This window comes from Sphaerodactylus townsendi, linkage group LG13 (assembly GCF_021028975.2).
Source record: "Sphaerodactylus townsendi isolate TG3544 linkage group LG13, MPM_Stown_v2.3, whole genome shotgun sequence".
Classification (NCBI taxonomy): Eukaryota; Metazoa; Chordata; class Lepidosauria; order Squamata; family Sphaerodactylidae; genus Sphaerodactylus; species Sphaerodactylus townsendi.
In genome coordinates this window covers 35002911-35016856 of record NC_059437.1, presented here as the reverse complement: position 1 = coordinate 35016856, position 13946 = coordinate 35002911, and the positions used below count along the sequence as shown (strand labels likewise).

Genomic DNA, 13946 nt, shown 5'->3' with positions numbered 1-13946 from the left:
GCCACAACTAGCCCCAAACCTCACAGCCTCACTGTAGAGATCTGATCAGTTGTCCATGCTATAATCACATCCAAGGTAGACTAACTGCAATGCACTTCAGGTGGAGGTGGCACTAAAGACAGCAGAGAAGCTTCCCCTAATTTAAGAGGCAACAGCCAGTTTAATATCTGATATGAATCATAGAACACATATTTAAAGTGTTGCAAAAAGATTTACTTTGGCTACTGATTTGCTTCTAGGCTTAAGTTAGTGTTAGCTGACTTTTAAAACCTGATTGTCTGGAACTGGGATAGCTGAAAGACTTGCTATATTCTGTGGTGGGAGTCTTTATTTTTAAACCCTCTGCCCGCAAGTGTGCTAGATTTCCAGTGCCAGGTAAAGATTACTTTTTACTGATTATGCTTTTTAAATGTGATTTTCATGATTGTTCATACCAGTTTTAATTGTCTGCCACTTCAAATACCTTCGGCAACTTGACAGAAATTGATACTCTCTTTATAGATACACGTAATAAAATGGGGCAATTATACGATAGCACCAGGCTAATCAGGATAAATGTGCAGGAACTGCTGCTCAGTCTAGCGGGAGCTTGATGTGTGCAAGAATTCTTAATTTCTTCTCCATGTGTTCTTATAGGAAGGAAAAATAGGAGTCCAGCACCCCTTCCTCACAGAGTAATGCACTTTCAATCCACTTTCACAATTGTTTGAAAGTGAATTTTGCTGTTCCACAAAGTAAAATCCAGCTTCAAAGTGCATTGAAAGTAGATTGAAAGTGCATTATTCTGCCTGTGCAGAAGGGGCCCAAGGCTGACAAATGTCATCCCATGAGGGAAAAACCCGAGTCTTATATCTGACCCTTGTAACTTTGTAACTGCGTACTCTTTCCCATTCTAAACTAAAAAGGAGAGGGGACTCTACACATGTTCAGAAGCACTCCCTTTTTTAATGTAGTTTTCATATTAAACCTTTGGGCAGAGCCAAGGGCGACAAAATGATGACCAATACTCCGTACTTCGCAGGAGCGGTTCAGATATTGTTCTGGCTACTTCAGCCGTAGATGTCCCGCTCTATAGCCTCCTCACTCTACGTTGCCCCGCCCTTCCGGAGCCATTGGAGGATCATAGAGAAGTGCGTGAAGAAGGTCGAGTCAGTTCTCGTTTAGCCCTTGCGCCCCTTTGGTTGGAGGTCTCGCGAGAACTGAGTTCTGCGCCTGCGCAGGTACAGCGCTGAAGAAAACGAGCCGGGAGCTGTCGCTGTCGCCGCTGGGACCACCACCGTTATCACCATGAGTACGACATTAGCTAAGATCGCCGAAATAGAGGCTGAGGTAACTGACGAGCAAAACGGCAACAGCCGAAAAGCAGCCTTTCTATGAGAGGGGAGGGGGCCTCCATGAATAGTGGTAGTCTACCACTGGAAGCGGGCGAAGGCCGACACCTTTATGCTCCTTTCTTAATTGCGGGCTTCTGGTTGGAAGCTGGATGTTCAAAAGAGCCTGACAAAATTCGGATGGTATCAAGGGTCTCCAATGAAGCTGACTTGCAGGGGTTTCAACGCAGTTGAAAGAAAGCACTTGCAGCAAAGATATGGTGACGGATAGGACCTTAGAAAGCTGTAGAGAAAGATTCAATACATGAATGGCCGCGTCTTTAGTAGCTATCATTTGATGACTGAATGGCATTTGTATCTTCAGGACCTTTGAGAACTAGATGCGATGGGGCCCACAGTGGTGGAGGGTTGGGCCATCCTGTTCTGCTTGTAAGTTTCCCAGAGGCTCCTGGCTGGATGCTGAATGCAAAATCCTGAACCAGAAAGACCTTTGGACAAATCTGGGAGAGAGGAAGTTTCACATTATATGGTTTTGGTTTTTAAAAAACGGATGGTGTGGGGACTGTATGGATGCAGTTGCTATCTGACTTGAAATCTCCCCTCCCCCATTCTAAATATGTATGCAATTACCAAGGCTCATTCCGCACATGCAGAATCATGCACTTTCAAACTGCTTTCAATGCTCTTTGAAGCTGTGTGGAATGGCAAAATCCACTTGCAAACAGTTATGAAAGTGGTTTGAAAACGCGTTATTTTGCGTGTGCGGAAGGGGCCCAAGAAGCAATGAAAAAACTGCAAATGTTTCTTTTTTTGGTGGTAGCATAGGTATGGTACTCCAAATAGATTCTGTTGCTAAGCCACTTATATCTGCTAATCCAGGAAATGGGTCTCAGTGCTCTCCCTGATTTGCTGAGAGTGAAAACTATCATTCCCTTGGGGCCAGATACTGCTTTCCAGAACTTTCTGGGTGACATAGGTAAAACTCCAATGATTCACTTTCCTACCATGAAAATAATATGAATGCCTTTCTATAAAGATGTGAAAAATCATAGGACAAGGCACGCACCTCTTCCTTATGAAGTCATGTTTGTAACCTTAGGTTTGTGCCCCAAGTTTCCTCACAAGCCTTTAAATGTCTGCATATTCTTACATTGTTGTACAGATGGCCCGCACACAGAAGAACAAGGCCACAGCTCATCATCTAGGGCTACTGAAGGCTCGCCTGGCCAAGCTGCGTCGAGAGCTCATCACCCCAAAAGGAGGTGGAGGGGGTGGTCCAGGGGAAGGTATGTGTTTCCTGTGGCATGATGGAGATGATAGTGATTCAACCCTAAATGTATAATTTGGCTTTGGTGGGTGGTGCATAGACTAAGTAGTCTGCACTAGAGATTAATAGAATTGAAATAAGTGGTACCAAATACAGCCCTATATGTGTATAATTTATTTAAACATAATTTTGTTTGTCTAAAGGCCTATAAGTTATGTAGACAACATGACAAAAAGAACAAATACCAAGCAAGCAAAACCTATCCCATCATCCTGAAAGAAGCATATTATACTGGATATCCTATTGAGCCAGCGTGGTGTAGTAATGAGAATGCTGCTCTAGGGTTTGGAAGACCCATGTGTTAATCCCCACTGTGTCATGCAGGGTGACCTGGGGCTGGTCAAACACATTGAGCCGCACCTACCTCACAGGGTTGTTGTGAGGATAGAATAGAGGAGCGGAGAATATTGTAAGCCTCCTTGGGTGCCCATTGGATAGAAAGATGGGATGTGAATAAAATAAGGAACCATTTATTTTGCATTCTTATTACCTTATTCTTAAATTGGTCGATCTTGTTTCAGCACTTAAATATTGAGCATCCTTTTAATTGAAATTCTGTATAGTATTTAAAGAGAACTTTTACAGAAAGGTACTTTAACATGGAACTTAGCAAAAGAGTTTCCCTGGTATGCTTAAGTGCAGCTCATGTCCAGAAATTTTAAGAGTAAAAAGCTTCTGGAGGCAGCATTTCTCTCAGTTAGTGAGGACATAGTTATAATATGTATTTAAGAAACATGCATTCCTGTTTGAACTTTGTCACTATTGTTTCCCTCTAAACATGATGTTTGTAACCTTGCTTTGTGAAATAAGGTCAGGGCCTTTAGATCCCTAAATGTATTCTGACCTCTTGTTGATGAGAAAGTTGTTCACCTTTATTGTGGTCTGACAGTTAAATAATCGCTCTGTTGAAGGATTTGATGTTGCAAAGACTGGGGATGCTCGCATAGGATTTGTTGGCTTCCCTTCAGTGGGCAAATCTACTTTGCTGAGCAATCTTGCTGGAGTATACTCAGAAGTGGCAGCCTATGAGTTCACAACTTTGACAACTGTGCCTGGAGTAATTAGATACAAAGGAGCAAAAATACAGGTGAGAACTCTGGAGCAGAGCTGAAGGGTGTGTTTGAGGATGCCGTCTGCTGTTCAAGAACAAATACTGAGACGCATGTTATGGGTTCCTTGGGATTAGCCAAATACTTTTGAGTGGCCCTGTGGTCTGGGGGTGGAAGCCTCTGTTGGCTCAAATAAGAATGAGGCCTGGATTCATGTCAGTGACTGAAATATCAATAGCTGATCTTATTCATATTGCTTTAAGGAATTTTCTTTTTTCCATAGTTAAGTGGTTTTGTCGTTGTTGCCTTAAGAGATGTAATCTTCACCTATATAATTCGCTGCTGTCACAATGAGGAACTCTCAACCAATGGGTGCACAGGACACTCACCTGCACACCCATTGGTTGAGGGTTTGCTGTTGTACTCAAAAGGGTCTCATGGAGGAGTGCCACCAAGCTGCCCTCCTGCCAGACCTCCCAACCACCTCCTCATTTCCCAGCCAGTTTCCCCCCATCCCCAAAACCAACCTGGGCATGGCAAAGAAGTGCCAAGCTGCCCTCCTGCCAGGCCTCTCACCTGGTTTCCCATTCTCCCAGTCACCCTCACTCCACCCAAAAAACCAGCTCAGGTATGGCAGAGAATTGGTGCCAAGTTGCTCTCTCACCAAGTCTCCCACCCATCTAATCTTTCCCCCAGCTGCCTGCTCCCCCCTTCACTTCTCTCCATTGACAACGTTCCTACCTTTCTTCCCAGTCCTCTTCCACGATCCATCCCCCATCCACGTTTTTACCTTCCCCCAGCCCCTCCCTTTCTCCTCATTGAAAACATTCCTACCTTTCTCACCTCTCCCTTTCCATCATCCATCCCCCCATCCATAACATTTTTTTCTCCCCCATCCCCTCCCTTTCTCCCCATTTACAGTGTTCCTACCTTTCTCTCCAGCCCTCTTCCATGCCTTTTCTCCCACTGGGAACCCAAAGCAGCATAAATAATTTTCCTCTTCTCCATTTTTTCTTCACAACAACCCTATGAAGTGGGTAAGTTTGAGAGGGTGTGTCTGACCAAAGCCACCGAGCGTGCTTCCATGGTACAGTTAGAATTTGCATCTGGGTCTCCAAAATCTAGGGTTGCCAGCTCAGAGTTGTCATAGTGGGAGATCTCCAAGCATCACCAGAAGTTTGGCAACTCTGTTGGGGATGCCAGCACTGTGGGGTCAATGAAGCCCAGTTGGAGGAGGGGGAGGAGCAATCCCTTTAAAGGTTGCAGGGCGGGGCAAGGAAAATGTTCATTCATTAACCATGGATTTCCCCCTCCCCCTTGTCTAGAGCTCATTTTATTTCACCATCAAAAGGGCTTTACTGCTAGTATACAATAAATGGATTCAGGATAGTTCTGACCATGTTTATGCCTCATTTGTTACTTGGTTTGTTACCGACTGAAAAGCATTCTTCAGAATAAAGGAAAGTAAAAGTGATCTTGAGGAGAAAGGCCAAAATAGACCTTAGAAAGCCACTATCAGAATAGCATTGGGTTCAGTTGACCAAAGGTCTGACTCTGTGTTCATATGACAGGAAATCATATGATTTCTCTATGGCTAAAGTCTGACTTCTCAATTTTGCCTAATGAACTTTCTTCCTCCTGCCTACAGCTTCTTGACCTTCCAGGAATTATTGAGGGTGCCAAAGATGGGAAGGGCAGAGGTCGCCAGGTCATTGCAGGTGAGCCTTGCAGCCTGGGGAAAGGAATTTCTACCAGTTTCCCAGTGTTTTTATGCTAATAGGAGGGTGGATGATTTTGCATGTGGGATTTGCATGGGTTATATGGCCTTCTTGGTCATTGGTAACATTTGTGATTTGGTATGCATTTGTCCTAGACTTGGGGAGAGTTAGGTTTAAATCTTTGTTCAGCTGAGAGTTAATGCTTGGCCCAACTCAAAGTTCTTGTGAGGATAAAATGGCAGAGGGGAACCATGTAAGTCAGTCTGAGCAGGAGGGTGGGCTAAAAATATTCTAAATAAATGAAAAACAGCAGGGCAGCTTTTTTCCTACTTCTTTTTTTTGTATCTGAATTTATTTATTTTAGTTATTTATAATCTGCCTTTCTCACTGGGACTCAAGGTGGATTAGATGGTATAAATCAGTATAATCAAGACATCCAAAAGACAATGCCATAGAGATCTGGAAAACCAGCCAGAGGTGAATCACAGCATTAGCATTAACATGTCACATTAAATGAAAGCAAAAATTGCATAGCAGGAGTCTACGAACAGCAACAGACAGTACAAACTATACACATGTCCCAGCCCTCTGCCACATTATGCATGTCACCACTCAGAATGGGATTTGTAGTCTTGCATGGAATAGGAGATTGCAAAATCAGGATAGGTTTTTCATTTGCCCTGCAGTAGAAAATGGCACACAGTATTTAAACTCTCCATTTTTGAAGAGATTGAAAAAACATCTTTTCAGATCTCTTTCTTTCTCCACAGTTGCTCGAACCTGCAACCTTATTCTGATAGTTCTGGATGTTCTGAAGCCTTTGGGACATAAGAAGATCATTGAGAATGAGTTGGAGGGCTTCGGAATACGGTTGAATAGCCAACCTCCCAATATCGGCTTCAAGAAAAAGGATAAAGGAGGAATCAACCTCACAGCCACTGTAAGCATAGCTATATACAATCTATATAATTTTCAGAAGGCATGGAGAGAGCTCTGTTTCAATAAAATACCATTGTGACAGTGAGTCTTGAAGCATTTTGTTAAACCTGCTTTGGCTGTTGTGATAGAACTCCCCAATAGTAATCCTAACGAAACAGATGTTTTCTGTATCATATGATTTGAGGAAACAGTATGGTACTTAGCAGGGCGTATCGGGGGAAAATGGTGCCCAGGGCTTGGAGGCAGGGCTTGGGCAGCTCAGATGTGCACTGCAGCAGCAGCAGGCCAGCAGCACCCCTGAGGGCCTGGGAAGGAAATGAGGTGCTCGGATGGGCACCGTGGCAGCAGGCCTGCTCTGTCTTCAGGTGCCTCCCCCACGTTGACAGCTCTTCTGAGCCAGGTCAACGCAGGGGAGTGGGGGAGGATTTGACCCCACCTGTCCCCGTGGGCGGTATGCCACTGGTAATTACTGAAAGGCTTTGGGGAAGTGGAGAACTGTGATCTGTTAAAAGTGGACACTGTCCCTGATGCAGACACCAACAGAAAAATCAGAAGTGTTTCTTTGGGTAGGGTTACGAATGAGAATTCTCCCTCTTGAAAAGGGAGGCTAGATAAGCTGCAAGTGGCAAGCCATCCAATGGAGGCCAGAATAGCCATGCAGAGATGTGCCTTCCTCTGAGAGGGTTGCCAAGAGGAGAGTTGGGATTCCACAATGTGGGTTTGTGTCCACAGAACAGAATGGGGGCTGTCCTGATGCTTAAATTTTCCCTACCTTTCTGCAAGTCCTAAGCCCTGTGGTGCCTAGACTGACAGGTGGGATAGCATCACACAGCAGGCACTTACACTGCTACGTGACCTATTCCACACAACTACAAAAGATACCAAGCCTCCTGTCTGTCATGAAGGGTAAATTAATTCTTGGGGCAAGAAGTGTTCTCCCATTACTTGATTATCTAAAGTGCTGTTTATGTTCTTCCCATCAGTGCCCACAGAGTGAGTTGGACACCGAAACAGTGAAGAGCATCTTAGCAGAGTATAAAATTCACAATGCAGATGTCACCTTGCGCAGTGATGTAACTGCCGATGACCTCATTGATGTGGTTGAAGGAAACAGGTAAAGCAAAGAGAATCTACAAATTGGACTAGGATCAGCAGGCTTAGTTGATCTTGTAGTGTTTGTATGCTCAAGCTCCCATACCTATAAGTGCCTCCTGATTTTTCCCAGGAAACCAAAATGTAGGGTATGTAACGCATATGAAAATCAACACTTGCACAATGTTAAACAGACTTTTTTTAAATGAAGGGGGTATATCGCATTGTGGATTCTTTTTGTTGTTGTCCAATGTGCTTCAGTGAAGCAAGACATTTCAGTATTAGGAGTTATGTGACAGGCAGCCCATCTCTCCCAAATTAGTCCAGTAGCCGCAGCTTTTTGGTTTTGGCCCTTTTAATAATTTAAAAGTTTATCCCCAGAGAAATGGGTCTTATGCATAAAAGGCTAACATGGATGTGGGTGGGGAAGGCATCTATTCCCTTATCCAGGCTTCTGTCCAAGGTCATTCTGCAGCTGAAACAAGTGCCTTGTTCAGTTTGGCTTCATGCTATTGAGTGTGGGTGTATTACTGACACAGAGAGGGGCTGGCATAAAGGATATTAGGGAAAACGTCATTATAGTAAGAGTAGTTCAGCAGTGGAAATATCTTCAACCACTCTTCAAGCAGCAGCTGGATGTCAGGGATGCCTTAGGCCATAGGTGTCAAACTCACAGCCCTCCAGATGTTATGGACTACAGTTCCCATCATGATGCTGGCAGGGGATGATGGGAACTGTAGTCCATAACATCTGGAAGGCCACGAGTTGGACACCTATGGCTTAGGCTGATCCTACCCTGAGCAGGGGTTTGCATTCAATGGCCTGTGTGGCCCCTTCCAACTCTGTGATTCTATGATCTAATGAGAAGGACTGATTCCAAAATGCTTGCTATCATGCTGCCCCAGGAATGGAAGTTTTCTGGAGTAATGAGTAATCTGGATGGCTTGTTTTTACACTTTTGTATATTATAAATTTGCTTTCTCTTGCAGAGTTTACATTCCTTGCATTTATGTGTTGAACAAAATCGACCAGATCTCCATTGAGGAGCTGGATATCATTTACAAGGTGCCCCATTGTGTTCCAATCTCTGCTCACCACCGGTGGAACTTTGATGACCTGTTGGAGAAAATCTGGGACTACCTGAAACTTGTGCGAATGTGAGTCTACATTTTGCATGGTCAGGGCTACAAATGCCTGAGACTCCTATTCCTACTGCTGCATAATTCTGTTGTCCTGCTCAGTTTGTTCTTCATATTTGGCCTTCACTTCTGGCTTTCATAGGTCTCTGTCTGAAAGCACAGCAGGCTATTCCTTGAAAGGATCTTTGCAATAAAATATTATACACATTCATCTGTTTTATGATGGGTGAGAAAGTGGAGCAGATATCTTGCACATGCCTGAATTTTTCATCTGGACAACTGGAGGAAATGTTGTAAAATAGTACTTGGAGACTGAAGTTAAAAATGAGAGAGGTTCTGCTCTGGTTTCTTCCCTGAAGTAATGTCGTTAAGAAAAAACAGCTTTACTGTTATCTGCTGTTTGCAAAAACTGGGCCTTAGAGGAAGTTTAACTCCCAGTTAAAGGGAAATGGTGTCTGAAAGTTACCTGCTTAAAAATGAATTAAAAGATGTGCATTGTTGGTTTTAATTTGAATGAGCAGTTACACGAAGCCAAAAGGACAGCTCCCAGATTACACATCTCCAGTGGTGTTGCCAGACTCCAGGACCACTGTGGAGGATTTCTGCATGAAGATTCACAAAAACCTTATCAAAGAGTTTAAATAGTAAGTGTAGTTTACAAACTGCTTCTCCACTAATGCATACTCTGATTTATCTTCTGTTGGTATTCTCAAAGCAAGCTTTATAACTCTCCTAAATGGTTTGTTGGTAGCAGTTTTTCCTGTTCTGTATTTGAAAGAAAACTAATACACTCATGTCTGTACCCTGTTTAGATTTTTTTCTGGAATAAGTTATTGTATGCTGCTTTTTGTTAACATGTGTTCATAAAAGTATGCATTTTGCATGATAAGCAGTGTATTGGAACTACTGTGGTATTATGCAGTAATTTGATGTTCATTGCAAGATATTTGTTGAAGGGAAAAAAACAGGAAAAATAGTAGCATGGGTAGGAAGGAGAAAAAAAAGAGAGATGATAGCAATAGGAGTTTCTTATAAATTGTGAAGGAAAGCTAGACTTTAATAATTAGCTCATGGATTAATAAGTGAATGAGGGGCAATAAGTCTGTCCGTGTAAACAACAGAATGTTATATGTTGAATGTTATGTGTTTCATTAATTTGCCAACCTTCTGTTTCAGCGCACTTGTTTGGGGCTCATCTGTCAAACACAATCCACAGAAAGTTGGCAAAGATCATACGCTGGAGGATGAAGATGTCATCCAGATTGTGAAGAAATAAAACAGCCTTCTAGCCATTTGTCTTTGACCACCTTTCAGAAAGAAGGCTGATTGTCAAGTGTTATGTACAACAGTGTGCTTCCGCCTGAACTGTACTGTGCAGTCTAGGTGTGTTACATTTAGACCTGATTAAATTGTTTCTTCTTGGGAGATGGAGGGTCTGCTCAGTATTCCTGTTGGTGACAAACAAATTACATACACACTAACATAAGGGTAACTGATTCCTAATTTTTATGTGATGCCATCTGGAACAAGAGCACTTTCCCATGGGGCTTTGCATTGGCACATAAGTCTCTAACAAGCACCCTAAATCATATGGAAGTCAGGTGAGAACAAGCCCCATGTCATTAAGATTGATCATCTAATTCTCAGACATGAAATGTTCTTCCATTACGCTCTTCTCCAAATAGTGGCCCTAATTAAGTTAGAGTTTGAACTTGCAGATCAAAATTGACATAAATTTCAGTGTTGCTGTAAGGAATTTTAAAACATCAGTTCTAGAAATTCAGACTATAATGGTGATGCAGAAATCAACATAGTGAGACAATATTATTTCATAAGCAGCACTTTGCTCATAATTACATTAAAATCATATTATAAATATCCTCCTGACCACTTAATTTACAAGTACACTGCTTTTATACAGAAGTCTATACTCCTGTATAAAACAGCAAGGTTTTGTGCAGGTGTTTGTGATTGCACTCATTGGTACTAAGTACCAGAAAAATTTGGAGGGGGTTCTATGTCCTGAGGGGAGGAATTGGTGGAAAATAGAGCAACCTTAGTACCAGCCCTCCCCCTGCCAAAAAAAAAAAAAGCATAGCAGTACATATTTTCATCCAAATACATTTAAGTCATCTAAGATGCTTAGTGCACAGCAGTCAGTCTCATGGTATTTGATAACATTAATTGGGCTGAGGCCTGATTGACATAAGCCCAGTTAATACGCCCATGCAAAATCACATAATGTAGGAGCTACAGAGCAGCATGTTTCATGGCATACGGCCTCCATTTAAAACTTGACCTCTTTGGGGGTACTATCAGCTTTGAAGGTGCATGCAGGCCCTTGTCCCTGTTTTTCCAACTGATGTTCAGTGGATCAATAATAGGGTGTTCAGTTGCTCTTAACACTCTGCTGGGAGGTGAGTGAGCGTCAGGCTGCTGTGAATATGTTTTTTACAAGCAAATGTTTTTCTCTGTACTGTGAGAGGCAGCTGAACATGCAGAAAATTCTACATTGTCTATGGATGGCCCAGTTTCAGTCTGGCAAACAGTCACCAACTTTGCTCTTAATGTGACTGTATGGGGGGCCAGATGCAGCTTCTAGTTGGAACCTCTGTTCTTCAGTGCTATAATGTGATCGTCTTAAAGTACTGAGGTTTGGGGGAAGCAAACAATCTCAAAATCTGAGCAGTTCAGGTAGGGGTATATTTTGTACCTGCACATCGGCCACCATATGTTTGTAGAAGCTTTGCTGTCTTCAGAGCTCAGGGTATATGACTAATGAGGACTGAAGTGAGCACTATCCTTCCTTTCTACCTCCTGATTCTTAGTGGGAAGGTGGCAAAGTCACAGCTGTAGCAAACCTGAAATGTGGGGGGCTTGAGGTTGGAGGATATATGTCTTGCAGCAGACATCCACTGATTCAAATTCCCCCTCCTCCGATCTGTAGGAGTGGTCATGACTTCTTTCCTTCCCCCACAACTGATGCTGAGCTGCCCTCAAAACTATGTGATGCATGGAAAGTAATTAGTATGCAAACTCTCACAAGGTGCTCAGTGCTTCTTAAAGCTGACTCATACTGTGTCTGTGTAAGTAGAAAGTACAACCTCATCTGTGAGTGGTCTCATTTCACCACTGAACACAGCCTTGATGGTCCCATACATTTTAATCTAAAGGCACACTCGGTAGTTGAGAGAGGGGAGTAATCTGTCTGATTCAGAATTTAGTAACTCATGGCACAGAGTAACTAGTTATTTCCCCCCCTTCTCTTACAGTATTATTGTAAGAGTTCCCATTAATGCTGTGGATAGAAAAGCTGCCCCCCCCCCCTTAGGGTTCCTCCCTGTTTGTATCCACAGAAGCCATCTTAGTGAAGGTTATTTCTCCTGCTTGACCCCTGTCAGGGCTATATAAATAAGATCATCTGGGTGGGAGAAGGCCAACCCCATTTTCAGGGCATGTTACAGCAGCAATTTAAAAAAGTGAATTGCAAAAATAAATCCTTACTGGGTCCCAGGGACAGCAAGACAACCTAGGTCCATGGTGGCGAACCTTTGGCACTCCAGATGTTATGGACTACAATTCCCATCAGTGATGGGAATTGTAGTTCCTAACATCTGGAGTGCCAAAGGTTCGCCACCACTGATCTAGGTGATTCAGGATATCCTCCATCCACCAGTGTTTACATTATCCATTAGTGAAAAAAGGTAATTTGGCAAATTATGACTGCTCTCACTGCCTCAGCCTATGGAGAAGAACTTGCTGGAGAATGCACATGGAATCTTAGGTATTTTTAAAGACAAATCTTGAGTGCAGAATGGTTCAAGGTTTGCCACAAAGAATGGAATATTTTATGGATCAAGCTTTTAAATAATCTGAGGTCACCGTAGGGATGAAACAGGTCTATAACAGCATTACAACCCACTTAAAGGAGGAGCAAAATTCCTGCCTGACATGGAGAATTGCAGGATGCTCCGAGTTGTTGTAATAGCCATAAAGGTGGTCACGGTTTGCTGTGAACTTAACCTGAGAAGTCTGAATTACAATTAGTGCAGTACCCAAAGAATCCTGTAGAAGTTCCAGGAAGGGAAGCTGTGTGGACTCAGAAGGACATTGTCTTGAGAAAATCTTCAGTGAAATTGCATAGAGAAAAAGTGGGCTTTTATCATGTTGAAGACGGAGGGAAGGGCAGCTTACTGGTATTTGAGAGTATTGAGCCTCAGTCTAAGTTAACTTGTTTGCCTAGAAGGAAGGAGCAGGCGCTTACAGAATCCCTATCTTGTAGGAATTAAATATCCTTTTTTGCAACCCTATCACAGTGCAGGCTTCAAAGGGGTGGCATAAGGTTACTTGCGGTAGATCCACCGGAAGCCATTCAATGAAGACACCTGGTTATCTGAAGAATTAAGCGTCTTTCCATTTTTAGGTAGAAATCAGCTCGGATAGGGTGAAAACATGACTGTCAGCAGGATTTCAGCAAATGGAGACTTGAGCCCATGATACTAGATTAAAGATTCTATGGACCCCATGGCCAGTAGAGAGCAATGAGCTACTTTTGCTAGCTCCAAATTGAACCTGTTAAGGTCAGTGGGTTTGAAGAGTCACAGCATGTCTGAATACTGCTGGTTCTATCAGACTAGACCCCTGACAGGAATCCTGTTTGCTGGGACTACAAATTGATCCAGGTAAAGCCTGCCTAGTCCTGGGTCCTCATCCTGATGATTTGAGACAGATGGCCTTCAGGTAGAAAAGGCCTGATCCCAATGCAATTGGGGCCTCCACTGAGTCACAGGTGGAGGACCTTACTGAAAAGTGTGTATGTCCCACTGGAATATAAATGTGCTTGTCCCAATCAGTGACATGTAGAATGGTCTCTATTGATGGCTGCCAACTGTAGCTCCCACGGTCTAGGAAGCCAGTACAGAGATGTAAAAATTTTTCAGATGCTGCTTTGAAACTGCCACCAAAGCCTCCAAGTGGGGAAGGGTCAGTTGCACACTCACCATCCCTACCAGAACCTTGGCAGGGAAGCAGAGCAGCAACAGCAAGGTATCCTTCTCATTTGCCTTTGGTTGAAGATAGAATTCTAAAAGGATTCAGTGGCTTTATTGAGGCCCAACACAAGGGGAAAACATGGAAGTTCATCTTTCTGTAAAATAAGCAGGGCAAGATTTGTCTCCAGCTACAAGTGGAAGCCTCGTAAATTTACATATGCCCTTCTTTGCAGAGCAAGTGAGAGGCATGACTCAGTGTTACATATCATCCTCTCCAGAGCCAGAGTAGAATTTTTGGCTTCTTTGAAAGTGTGTGTGCAAGATGGGAGATGCGTTCGCAAAACAAAAAGTCCATCTTCC

At 43.2% G+C, this 13946-nt stretch overlaps 1 protein-coding gene across 1 annotated transcript; it reads left to right on the top strand.

Annotated features, from left to right (window-relative positions):
- The first annotated feature begins 1192 nt into the window (after positions 1 to 1192).
- On the top strand, positions 1193 to 10020 carry DRG1 (developmentally regulated GTP binding protein 1). Its single transcript, XM_048515020.1, has 9 exons — positions 1193 to 1329; positions 2494 to 2617; positions 3570 to 3745; positions 5356 to 5425; positions 6196 to 6365; positions 7348 to 7478; positions 8446 to 8613; positions 9117 to 9239; positions 9772 to 10020. Exons 1-9 carry the CDS (start codon positions 1288 to 1290, stop codon positions 9869 to 9871), a joined length of 1104 nt encoding a protein of 367 aa, XP_048370977.1. The 5' UTR covers positions 1193 to 1287; the 3' UTR covers positions 9872 to 10020.
- Positions 10021 to 13946: the final 3926 nt, after the last annotated feature.

What these genes read in the sequence shown, in the direction of transcription:
- DRG1 (XM_048515020.1), top strand. Translation starts at nt 1,288, where the DNA reads ATGAGTACGACATTAGCTAAGATCGCCGAAATAGAGGCTGAG. An exon ending in AGGTCGCCAGGTCATTGCAG is followed by an intron (nt 5,426 to 6,195) that starts GTGAGCCTTGCA and finishes CTTTCTCCACAG; the next exon opens with TTGCTCGAACCTGCAACCTT. An exon ending in GATGTGGTTGAAGGAAACAG is followed by an intron (nt 7,479 to 8,445) that starts GTAAAGCAAAGA and finishes TTTCTCTTGCAG; the next exon opens with AGTTTACATTCCTTGCATTT.